Source organism: Urocitellus parryii, chromosome 2, assembly GCF_045843805.1.
Source record: "Urocitellus parryii isolate mUroPar1 chromosome 2, mUroPar1.hap1, whole genome shotgun sequence".
Taxonomy (NCBI): domain Eukaryota; kingdom Metazoa; phylum Chordata; class Mammalia; order Rodentia; family Sciuridae; genus Urocitellus; species Urocitellus parryii.
The window spans coordinates 67703632-67717026 of NC_135532.1; the positions used below are offsets into that span (position 1 = coordinate 67703632).

Sequence of the window (13395 nt, forward strand, 5' to 3'; positions counted from 1 at the left end):
TTTTCTTCAAAATGCTTTCTACTTTGTGAAATTATCTTGTTTGTTTATATATTTACTTGTTTATCTTGTTTACCACCAGAATACAGGGTCTTTGAGAGCAGGGACATTTCTGAAGTACCAAGAATAGTGCCTGGTTCATAGGGGGTTCTCAACAGGTAGATCTCATAAAGCTGCTTTCCTGCTCTAGAAAATCTTTCCCAGAATTATCTTAAAAAAATTTTTTTTTTGTAATTGTAGATGGACAGAATGCCTTTATTTTATTTGTTTATTTTTATATGGTGCAGAGGACCGAACCCAGTACCTCATGCATTCTAGGTAAGCACTCTACCACTGAGCTACAGCCCCAGCCTCCCAGAATTATTTTTAATGTATGAATTTTTGGTTGAATATTTTAATGAGCAGCATTCTATCTCCTAAGGTGGTTTAATTTTTTATTATAGTAATGAAAATAATATATAATTAGAAGAATTATATATTTTTTTTCTTATACTTAAACAAAATCTGCTTTACCATAAATTCCTCTAGTTGATAATCAGTTCTCCCGTTGAAACCATACAGAGTTAATCTAATTGCTCTTCTTTGATATTGCTAAAAATATCTGGTGTTATGGATCACAATAATTTAAGTGATGTCTGAACATGCCTATAATTTTCAACTCTGATGTCTTTCAAAACCTTTTTCCTGGTCAGCTTTCTTAGGGCTGCCTTCTCTTGGTCACTGACCTTTATAAAGTATGCCTCCCAGAACTGATATCATAGTTCATGCTGCATCATCTTTGTTCAGTATAGTAGGCTATTATTACATTTCCTTGAATGAAGCTTCTTTTAAAGCAGACTAGCAATGCATCATTCTTGTTGACAATTTGTAGTTATTCCATTGTAGCAGTAAACCTTTTTTCTTAATTCCCTCATAAAATATTTACAGTATTTCCTCATTCTGGGCTTAAATAATTTCCTTTTGTGTGTGTGTGTGTGTGTGTGTGTGTGTGTGTGTCTGTGTGTTTTACTCAGTCCATTAAAATTATTTTTTTGGGGGAAAGTGCTGGCAAGTGATATCAGCCAAATTATATTGTTATATTATATGCATGTACAAATATGCAGAAAACCCTGTTATATGTACAATGATTACATGCCAATAACAAAACGTGTGTGTGTGTGTGGGGGGTGCTAGTTTCCAAGCTGCAATTCCTTATTTAACTATTAGTTATTCTTCTTGTTCTACACTCAGCAGTTACTACTAGTATATTCTTACTGGTAGAAATATGAAACAGTTATTATATAAGTATAATTTTTGTCATAATTTAAATCATTAATGAATTAGTAGCAAGGAAGAATCTATGAGTAGACTAATAAAGACCAAAGAAGAGCAGAGGGTGAGTTCTGTGGTAGAAATGTGCTTAGTATGTGGGAGGCCCTGGGTTCAATCTCTAGCACACACAAAAAAGAAAAAAAAAAACCCTCCCTCCCCAAAAAAGCACACAAATAAAGTGGCTTTTGGATAAATTGGAAAGGAAAGTGAATTTTATTCTTCTACTTTTTAAAATTTTAAAAATCAGTTTTTGTTATTTAAATTTCACCCCCAAAATGAGGGGGGGGGACTAACAATTTTTTGATAGGTTGCATGTAAAAACCTGGAGGAAATTGATAATTCTTATAGAACTCTTAAGAGTTCATTGTGACTAAAGTTAGAAAATAGGGTACTGCTGTGCGTGGTGGCACACGTCTGTAATCCCAGTGGTTCTGGAGACTGAGGGAGGAGGATCACAAATTCAAAGCCAGCCTCAGCAAAAGCAAGAAGGTACTGAGCAACCTAGTGTGACCCTGTCTATAAATAAAATACAAAATAGGGCTGGGGATGTGGCTCAATGGTCAAGTGTCCCTGAGTTCAATCCCTGGTACCCTTCTCCACAAAATATATAGATGTCCTTCTATTTATTTTTTTGCAAACTGGTATTATTTTGTAAATTAAAATAGTTGTTAAAAAAAATACGGCTGGGGAATGTAGCTCAGTGGTAGAGCACTTGCTTACAATGCACAAGACCCTGCATTTAATCTTTATACCACAAGGGGAAGAAAAGTGGACTAAAAAAATTCCTCAGTGACACATGTTGTATTTTATTAATTATGTTTCTCAATTGGCTATAATTGTGGAAACATGAAAATTCAGTGAGCTAATCAGTCAAATTTTCTTATTTTATTACCCAGTATTTCAGACAGAAAATCCAGAAGACTAGTGTCATATATAGATATATAACTTACAAATTACATATAATTATTATGAAATAAAAATAGCACATTTTTAAAATATTAGAAAATAAAAAGTTGGGTTCACACCATTTTAGAAAATTTCCTTTCTTAAATTTTCACATGATAATTTTAAACACATGTTTCCTTTTAAATAACACAGGTTTTCAAGGCTGGGGCTGTAGCTCAGTGGCAGAGCACTTGGCTAGCATGTGTGAGGCACTGGGTTTTGATCTTTCGAACCACATAAAAATAAACAAAGGCAGGCTGATAAAAGTATAACATTTTCATGATTTTTTTTTTTTTTTAATGAGAAGTAAAAGTTGAATACTCTTCTCTACCTTTTCTTTCCAATTCCAGGGACAGTTAGTCTTGATAGTGCTTTTATTTTTTATTTTCATGATGACTTCCAATGTGTCTAACTTAAGGCATTCTGGAGCCTGAGGATGTAACTAATGTACTTAATAGATATTTATTGAATTGAATTTCTTTGATTGGTGATAGAAATAAAAAGTTTTTAAAAAGGTTAAAATTTATGATAAATATGCTAAGTAATTATTCATTGTGTCCTCAGTTTGATACTAATCAGTCTCACTGCAGTTGCTTTCTTTAGATCCTGAATCTTGCATACTTGTTATCTTTGGCTGATATTGAGTAGATTTATAGTGAAGACCCTTTGTTGTTCAATAATTGAACCAGTTTTTTCCAGGCTACTTTTTCACTAAAATGTTTGTTGTTTTTAATTTGCACCACAGATGTTAAATTATGCTGTCATGTGAACAATATTGTTTTATAACTTTATAATTGTATGACTTTGTGCATACAAAAAAATTAGCAAATAAATTTAAATTCTCTAATCAGGGTTTGTGATATTTTTCTTTAATGGTACCTTTTAGAGCCACTGCTCCTTTGTTGGTAGTATTCAGAGTTGATTAAATGAATGCTAAGTTTTAGATTAAGAGCCAAGTGTGTCTTGTTTACCTCTTTAATTAACATAAAATAAACAAATATATTAAAAATTAGTTATTAACATAAGCCTAACTGACACATGTTCAGAGATGACTAGCTAGGTTATCTATATTAAAATAGACATATATACTTTTTAGTTTAGTTCAAGAAATATAGTTTCAGTATCTCTGGTTTGTCCAGGTACATTATTAAGCAGTGGGATTAAAAAGAGTTCTTTCCCTTGAGTTGAAATCAGCTTTTATTCTTTTTGGTTACTAGATAAAATTGACTATTGAAAAGGACTTTAAGTAGGAAATTTGGAGAAGGGAAAGGAAAATAGTTTGGAGTGTGTTAGTGAACTTTATTAAATCTGAAGACATGAATAGGAATCAGGTGAAGAATGAATATAATATAGGTTATCCATTGATTTCCAGGGCCCAGACTATTGTATGTGACTTGATGCAATTATGAACGTAATAGATGTTGAGCATATTCTGCCAAGAGAGGTTCTTAAATTTTTTTTATTAGAGCATTACAGTTATACATAGTAGTTGGGTTCATTTTGACAAAATCTTATATACATGGAATTTGATTTCAGTCCCTGCTTCCCACCCCTTTCTTTCCTGGCTCCCTCTGCCTAGTCTCCTTTCTCTACTCTACTGATCTTCCATTTGCTCCTTTATTTATTTTTAATTGGTATTCTATACATATACATGAAGGTGAAATTTCCTGTGGTATATTTACAGAAGCATATAATGGGATTTTGTTATTCATTCCATATTTCTTCCCCTTTCCCATTCCTCCTCCTCCTTTCTTGATCTCCTCCTTCTCCATTGAGCGCTCTACTGCTGAGCCACAATCCTAGCCCCAAATTCTCTTGATTTTTTATTGGTTGGCTTGTTTGTTTTTTTGGTGGTAAATTTTTTTAGTTATTCATGTATATTGATGATATCCAGTCCCCTACCCCTTTCCTCCTGCCATCTTCTTTCCCTTATTTTGTTCTAGCTGTCATATATGAGAGGGAACATTTGACCCTTGATTTTCTGAGTCTGGCTTATTTCACTTAGCATGATGTTCTCCATCTCTTATTTACTGACAGATGCCATAATTTCATTATTCTTTTGAGACTGAGTAGAACTCCATTGTGTTTTTATATCACATTTTCTTGATCCATTCATCTATTGACGTGCATCTGGAGTGATCACATAATCTGGCTGTTGTGAATTATGCTGCTATAAACATTAAAGTGGCTGTATCACTATAGTATACTGATTTTGGTTCTTTTGAGTTGGACATTTGGGTCATATGATGTTTCCATACCTAGTTTTTGAGGAATCTCCATACTCCTTTCTAGAGTGGTTATACTCATTTGTAGTCCCACCAGTGATGTATGAGTGCACCTTTCCCCCCCTACATTCTCATCAGCATTTATTATTATTTGTGTTCTTGATAATTGATATTCTGACTGGAGATGAAATCAGTGTAGTTTTGATTTGCATTTCTCTAATTGCTAGAGATGTTGAACATTTTTTTCATATATTTGTTGGCTGTGTTTCTTCTTTGGGAAACTATCTGTTAAATTCTCTTGTTTTTTTTTTAAATATTGTTTTTAGTTGTAGTTGGACACATCTTTATTTTTATTTATTTATTTTTTAAATATTCATTTTTTAGTTGTAATTGAACACAATATCTTTATTGTATTTATTTTATTTTTATATGGTGCTGAGGATCGAACCCAGGGCCTTGCACATGCTAGACGAGCCACAATCCTAGCCTCCTTTATTTTGTTTTTATGTGGTGCTGAGGATTGAATTCGGGGCCTCGCACATGCTAGGTGAGCACTCTACTGCTGAGCCACAATCCTAGCTCCAAATTCTCTTGCTTTTTTATTGGTTGGGTTGTTTGTTTTTTTGGTGGTAAAGTTTTTGAGTTATTCATATATTCTGGATATCAATCTCTTGTCAGAGGAGCAGCTGGCAAAGATTTTCTCTCATTCTGTAAGTTCTTTCATGCTCAGAGAGATTCTTTAATTGACTACATTGCTTGTTAAGCTTATCTAGAGCTTGGTGTGGTGGTATGAGACCCTGTCTCAAAATAGAAAATAACAAGGGCTCGAGATGTATTCAGTGGTAGAGTGCCCTTGAGTTCAATTCCCGATATTGGGGGGAAAATAATCAGGGATTGAAAATGAGTTTAACATATCAGTCAAGCCAACTTGTACGTATTTGGTTAAGATTTGGCTTATTATATTCAATTTCAAAGTAATAGATTTTGAAAAGAAGTTTGTTTCATATTCTATGAATTTTAAATGTTTGTTATGTGATAAATAAATTGCTGTCTCATCCCACTCTACTCATGGAAAGAATGATTTACTGCTTTTTCCCCCCCTCACATTTGATATGGTATAATTGATAAGTAGAGACTACATGTATTTATGATGTATACTTGGTATTTTGATATATGCTGCTTTACCACATCCTTATTGGGCATCATTAATATTTGTATTACGTTCCCTTTTATGTATTTGATATGTAGTATGTACGTGTTGATCATTTCACTTCCCCGTTAATGCTATGCTGGTTTTTCTTTTACCAGTTAACATTTTAATGCTTGTTTGTTTTTTTACCCCTTTCTTTTATTAGTTTCTCAAACAATTAGGTCTACATCCTGACTGGCAGTTTGTCGATGTTTACGGAATGGATCCTGAACTCCTTAGCATGGTACCAAGACCAGTCTGTGCAGTGTTACTTCTCTTCCCTATTACAGAAAAGGTAATTGTTAAGTAACATACTAAGTTTCTGATAAATATAAAGATATAAAGGGTTTTTATTAATTGATGAAAGTCTTTTAAGTGTTGCCCTTCTTGCATACTACTGAGCTAAATCCCCAGCCCTTTTTTATTTTTGAGACTGGGTCTTGTTAAGTGCCCAGGTTGGCCTCAAATTTATGATTCGTCTCAGCCTCTCAAGTAGCTGGGATTACAGGTGTATGCCACAGTGCCCAGCTCAATTGTGTTTTGATGTATTATCTAATCACATTTTGATGTATGTACTTTAGAAATTTTAAGTGTTAGAGAAATCTTAAATCTGTGTAAAACAGTATGACAGCAGAATGCATTTTGATTCATTGTACAATTTTTTTTAGTTGTCTTCAAGTTTTTGATATATAAAATACATGATTTTTTCAGTATATTTTAAAGAAGAAACCTCCTTTGTTTCTTTTTTCTTTGCTTTTTTTGGTGGGGTGCGAGGAACCAGGGATTGAACTCTGGGGCAGTTGACCACTGAGTCACATCCACAGTCCTATTTTGTATTTTATTTAGAGACAGGATCTTACTGAGTTGCTTAGTACCCCGCTTTTTGCTAAGGCTGGCTTTGAACTCACAATCCTCCTGCCTCAGCCTCCTGAGCCGATGGGATTACAGGATATGCCTGGCTTCCTTTTTTTTTTTTTTTTTTTTTAAGGTGATAGGGGAAATTGATGACATATTCTTCTTTATTTTCAAAATAAACTTTATTTGGGAGGGCATTGCTAAGGTTAAATAGCTTAATCAGCAGACTTAGGATGTGTTGGGGATTATAAACAGATATTCTTAGATCTTTGTATTGAAATTCAAATCTCCATATTGCAGTCTTCCTAGAATGATGTCATGTGTCTGTGTAGGTGTGTCTATAGTGGAGTTAAAACTTTAAAGTGCAGTTTAAAACAATTTTTGCGTTTGTATTCTTCTGATATTTATTTTTAAACTTAGAAACAATCAGATGAACTTTGTAGTTATAAAAATATGAAGACATAAATATTTGGGAAAATGTGGAAGAAATGAAATGTTAATGATTTGGCATGTGCATGCTTAAGGAATCTTTTTCTCAGAAACAAATAGATCCAAATCTCACAGAAATTAAGAATTAAACTTTGCTCAATCCTAGAAATTCCTGAATCATTTTCTTTGTGCCATAAACTAATTAGCCTCAGTTTAAGATAAACATTGAATAAATTTTTTTCTGCATAAACATTTTACAAAACAAATTACTTAATAAAAGAAAGGCTATTTGTTCATATTATTATTTGTAATATCTGTAGGAATTTAGAGTAAAGAGTTTCTTAGTAATTATCTAGTGTTAGACCAAACTCTTGACTTTTTAGTTTTAGTCCAATGTGATTTCTTCCTTTTCTGATGACTAAAATAAATCAACAGATAAGTATCCCAGGGGCCCAATTGTAAAGAGCAGTAAAAAATTACAAAAAATATCAGATGCTTGAATCTTAGGCTTCCTTAGTTGGTGTGATATGAGCTCAAAATGAGTTTTGTCTAATTAGAAATTTCTCAGACCAGTGATTTTTTTTTTTTATTTGTCAATGGACATTTATTTACTTATTTATATATGGTGCTGAGAATTGAACCCAGTGTATCATACATGATAGGTAAGTGCTGTACTACTGAGCCACAACCCCAGCCCCCAGACTGGTGATTTTTATTAGCTACTATTTTGGAAAAAAGTAAACAAAAATTAGAGCTGGGGCTGTAGATCAGTGACAGGTGCTTGCCTCGCATGTGTGAGGCACTGGGTTTGATTCTTAACAACACATAAAAATAAATAAATAAACTAATTATTTTTTTCTTAAAAGCAAGATTTGATTTCCTTCATTTGGTTGAGTCATCAGTATTAAAAAACTGTATTATCCTTATCAACCCATTTTAGTGGGTTATCAAAACTGCAAAAATTAGTGCCTTATTCTAAAATATGTAAGGAAGTGATTTATATGTGAGTGTACTTTGCTGACATACTGATATAGAGAATATATGTTGTATTTGCCACTTTTAAAAAAAATCAATTTATTTATTTTAACTAGGCATATATGACAGCAGAAAGCATTTTGATTCATTGTACACAATTGCAGCACATTGTATACAATTGTAGCACCGCACCTTACATGCAGTCATACATGTATCTAGGGAATAATGTCCTTTGCATTTCCTTTTCTTTCCTGCCCCCATACTTCCTCCCTTTTGCCCTCCCCTATTATGGATCAGCATCAGCTTATCAGAGAGAACATTGGGCATTTGCCACTTTTGCCACTCTTTTTTTTTTTTTTTTTTTTGCTTTGTTATTGGGAATTAGAACCAAGAGTGCTTTACCACTGAACTATATCCCCAGTCCTTTTTTGTTTTTTATTTTGAGACAGTGTTTTGCCTAATTGCTAAGAGTCTCACTAAATTGGTGAGGCTGGCCTCAAACTTGTAATCCTCCTGCCTCAGCCTCTGGAGTTGCTAGAATTACAGGCCTGAGCCACTGTGCCTAGCTTTGATGCTTCTTAAAATTTTGTAGGGAATAACTAAAACATACTCATAGCAGGGGAATTGTCATGGATATTTCTTGCCCTTTAAATAAAGTCAGTTATGGTGTTTAAATGTGTGTGTGTGTGTGTGTGTGTGTGTGTGTGTGTGTGTGTGTATATATATATATATCTTTATTTTATTTATTTATTTTTAAGTGGTGCTGAGGATTGAACCCAGTGCCTCACACATGCAAGACGAGTGTGCTACCACTGAGCTACAACTCAGCCCTTGAATATGTTCTTTATAATATTGCTTGCCAGGCAGTGAATCATAAAGAAGTCATAAATTTATTTCTCCGTAGTATTTATGTCTCTTGCCTCTTTCCCCTATGTGTTCTTTTTCCTTTGGTCTATGATAACTTCTTTCTTTCTTTCTTTCTTTTTTTGTACTTTTTTATTATTTTAGGATTTTTTTCTAAACATTTAATATTTAGAAATTATCAGATCTTATTTTGTTTTGTCAGTAAAGAACATTATTAATCAACAAACTAAACTGTAGGACCGTATAAACATTTTGGTATTAAGACTTTAATATATGGAACCTTTCCACAGTTCTTGTCAATTCATTTCCTTTCAGTAAATTAAGGTTTACTTATTCTGAAAATGTAGCTTAAATCTTTTATTTAAAAACACATTCATCGGGGCTGGGATAGTGGCTCAGTGGTAGCACACTTGCCTAGCATGTGTGAGGCACTGGGTTTGATTCTCAGCACTGCATATAAATAAATAAAATAAAGGTCTATCAACAATTTAAAAAAATATTAAAAAAAATAAAAGCACATTCATGAAATTATATATATATATGTGTGTGTGTGTATATATATATAGTGTGTGTGTGTGTGTGTGTGTGTGTTGCTAGGGATTAAACCCAGGGCCTTGTGTATGCAAGGCAAGCACTTTACTAACTAAGCCATATCCCCAGCCCATGAAATTCATATTTTTAAAGCATACATACATTTGTCTTTAGAACCAGTTTTAATTTTATTTATTTATTTATTTATTTTTAATTTATTTATTTAGGTGTAGATGGACACAACACAATGCCTTTATTTTTATTTGGTGCTGAGGATTGAACCCAGGTCCTGCCCATGCTAGGTGAGCGCTCTACCGCTGAGCCACAATCCCAGCCTCTCAGAACCAGTTTTTAATATTTTTTAGTTATAGTTGGACACAATACCTTTATTTATTTATTTTTATGTGATGCTGAAGATTGAAACCAGGGCCTTGCATGTGGTAAGCGAGTACTCTACTGCTGAGCCCCAACCCCAGCCCAGAACCAGTTTTTAAATTCTTGGTTTTCTATAGATACCATTTGTGTCCTTTATTACAGGGATCATCAAAATTTTTCTATAAAGGACCAAATAATAATTATTTTGGCTTTGGAAGCTTTAGAATCTCTGTTCCAGCTATTAAACTTTGCCTTGAAAATAGCTACAGAACAGGCAGTGGGCAGATTTAGCATTTGTTTTGTAATTTGCCGACTCCTACCTTATTGAAATCTGAAAATTATAGAAACACAATAAATACAACAATAAAATTATCTTTATATTCTCTGCCTTTTTCTTCTCCTCTCCCATTTTTTCATTCTCTTTTATTATTTTTAAACCCTTTTTTGCAATCAGGAAATTGAGTTTCAGAGACATTAAGTAATTTGCTGAAATTGCATAGCTAAGAATGGCTGAGCCAGGTTTTGGGCCCAGGTACCATAAGCTGTAGAGTCCACAGTTTTGATATTTATCATTATGTGAGATTGCTTTTATAACCAGTTATTGTAGATCTCTGAGAATGTTAATTATGGATAGTGTATGATTGTTCATATAGTATGGTTATCAAAAAAGGGAATATGGTTTTGCTGGTGGTGAACAATAAAAAAATGTAAAAATTAGAAAGTAAAAAGTCTTTTAGTATTTTTTTTTTTTTGGCCTAAAGATAACCTCTTAAGTTTTTTATACCTTTCAGACTTTTTTTTTTGTAGTTGTTACCAGGGATTGAACTCAGGAACACTCGACCACTGAGCATATCCCCTGTACTATTTTGTATTTTTATTTAGAGACAGGGTCTCACCTTGCTAAGTTGCTGTGGCAGGCATTGAATTCATGATCCTCTTGCCTCATTCTCCTGAGCTACTGGGATTATAGGCGGATGCTACCACTCCTGGCCCCTTTCAGACTTTTTAATGCACATATAAAGTAAATATTTTAAAAATATAAATGGAAATCACATTAATATATTGACTGATAACATTATAATTATATATAGATTTTTGATCAGACTATGTAGATCTATAATTTATTCATCTTAAAATGCTTTATAGTATTCTATTAATATATACTATAATATATTAACCAAAGCTATAATTAGAATTTTTCTACTTTATGTTCTTAAAACTGTGTAACACACACAATTATATATGTACATACATATAATTGTACAAAGACATCTTAAAGTAATACAACATATATATGTTTCTTATGTAGAACTGGGGATCCAACCTAGGTCCTTGCACATGCTAGGCAAGCATCAAGTATTGAGCTACATTGCCACCCTTAATTGTACATTTGAAAGATTATGTCTTGAACCAAACTTCTATAAAGGAAATTGCTTGTTGGAGAATGTGTATACTTAATCCTCAAGCATGGCTGTACAAATGTCTTCTAATAATGGCATATGAGAATGCCTTTTCCCCATGTCCTATCATTACTGGATATTATCTGCATATTGTTATTCAATCTTTTGTTAGTCTGGTAGATGATAAATTAATTCTTTTACTTTAAACCTTTTATTTTATTTTACTGTATTTTTTTTTGTTCCAGAGATTGAACCCAGGAATGCTTTACCATGGCATGGGGTCACATCCCAGCCCGTTTTTCCCCCCCAGCCCCTTTTTTATTTGTTATTTAGAGACAAGATCTCTCTAAGTTGCTTAGGGCCTTGTTAAATTGCTGAGACTGGCTTTGAATTTGCAATCCTGCCTCAGCCTCCTAAGTAGCTAGGATTACAGGTGTGCACCACTGTGCTGGCCCTTTTCTTCCTTTAAAATAAGTTTCATCATTTCTATTTTTCCTTTATAGAGTCCTTTTTAATGTGTTCTTTCTTACATGTACACTATTGACCTTTTTAAAAATAGTATGAAGTTTTCAGAACAGAAGAGGAGGAAAAAATAAAATCTCAGGGACAGGATGTTACATCATCAGTATATTTCATGAAGCAAACAATCAGCAATGCCTGTGGAACAATTGGACTGATCCATGCTATTGCGAACAATAAAGACAAGATGCACTTTGGTAAATACTTTTCATTACTGCTGTTTTTCTCCCTTAAGATAGGTTAATTTCATTGAGCAGTAGAGGGTGCTCTAATTCTGTTTTTTCAAACTATAGAATAAAACATTTCCCTTCTCTCTTTTGTAATGGGAATTTATTATAGTGTTAGAAGAAATATTAGTCTTTGCTATTCTTTTATTTTATTAATCGAGGCTTTTAGCAAATGAACATATGACTTAGGCCCTATCATTTATCCCAAGATTCTTATATTCCTAACTTACCAATGAAAGGATTTTCCCTGAATGATAGCAAATTTCTATTATCTTTATTTACCAGTGTCTGTGATATCAAACATTTTCAATTTTATCTTTTTTGATATTCTCAGAATCTGGATCAACCTTGAAAAAATTCTTGGAGGAGTCAGTGTCAATGAGCCCTGAAGAACGAGCCAGATACCTCGAGAACTATGACGTCGGTACCTTCTTTCTGTCTTGATCTTATATATGGGCAAAGTTTTGTGGGATTATAGATTCTGTTGAGGGATTTGTCTTGAAACCACAGTGCTGACAAAGTATGAATTTATCATATCAGTTAAAAAAGTTTTGGGGGCTGGGGATGTGGCTCAAGTGGTAGCGCGCTCGCCTGGCATGCAAGCGGCCCAGGTTCGATCCTCAGCACCACATACAAACAAAGATGTTGTGTCCGCCAAAAAATTAAAAAATAAATTTTTTTTTTTTTAAAGAGAGAGTGAGAGAGGGGAGAGAGACAGAGAGAATTTTTTTTAATATTTATTTTTTAGTTCTCGGCGGACACAACATCTTTGTTTGTATGTGGTGCTGAGGATCGAACCCGGGCCGCACGCATGCCAGGCGAGCGCGCTACCGCTTGAGCCACATCCCCAGCCCCAAAAAAATAAATATTAAAAAAAAAAAGTTTTGGTATATTTCAGGTAACTGAAATATCCATAAGTATTGATAAATTGCCACTTCTGTGTCTAAAATTCAATAAATAAATAGAGTTTGCAAATTAATAAAGCATTTTAAGATTGAATATTCCTTACCTTTCCATGATTATCATAAATACATGCTTGGCAATATCCTATGTGTCTTTCACTGAGAATTTGGAAGAAGGCTAAACATGAAAGGAAAAAACAGGTTCCATGTTTTGTTTTAGAATAGCCAGGCCATATAATCTAGTTTAAATAACTATATCATTTCATAGATAGCATTATAATAGTGTTAGAAGAAATATCAGTTCTTGTCATTCTTTTATTTTATCAATGAAGGCTGAAGCAAATGAACAAGTTGGTTCTGGGAGTCAGTCCCTAGGACCAAAAATAAAAAATAAAAATAAATGAACAACATGAAAGTTATCAGTAATCCCTCCAAAGATAGGTACCATTAGTAATTTTTATAGGGAGCATATATGTATATATACAATATTTTTTTAAAAAATTTGAGGGCTGGTTGTGGCTCCGTGGTAGAGTGCTCACCTAGCATGCGTGAGGCCCTGGGTTTGATCCTCAGCACCACATAAAAATAAGTGAATGAAATAGAGGTATTGTGTCCAACTACAACTAAAAAATAAATATGTAAAAAAATTTG

General features: G+C 33.4%; 1 protein-coding gene across 3 annotated transcripts in view; it reads left to right on the plus strand.

The window, feature by feature from the left end:
* The window catches only part of Uchl3 (ubiquitin C-terminal hydrolase L3), a 58748-nt gene that overhangs the window by 5713 nt on the left and 39640 nt on the right, over window positions 1–13395 (plus strand). For all 3 annotated transcript variants that reach the window (XM_077795214.1, XM_077795212.1, XM_077795213.1), the window contains exons 2-4: window positions 5834–5962; window positions 11656–11812; window positions 12177–12262. In XM_077795214.1, coding sequence (XP_077651340.1) covers window positions 5834–5962; window positions 11656–11812; window positions 12177–12262 — 372 coding nt within the window. The remainder of the gene's footprint in view (window positions 1–5833; window positions 5963–11655; window positions 11813–12176; window positions 12263–13395) is intronic.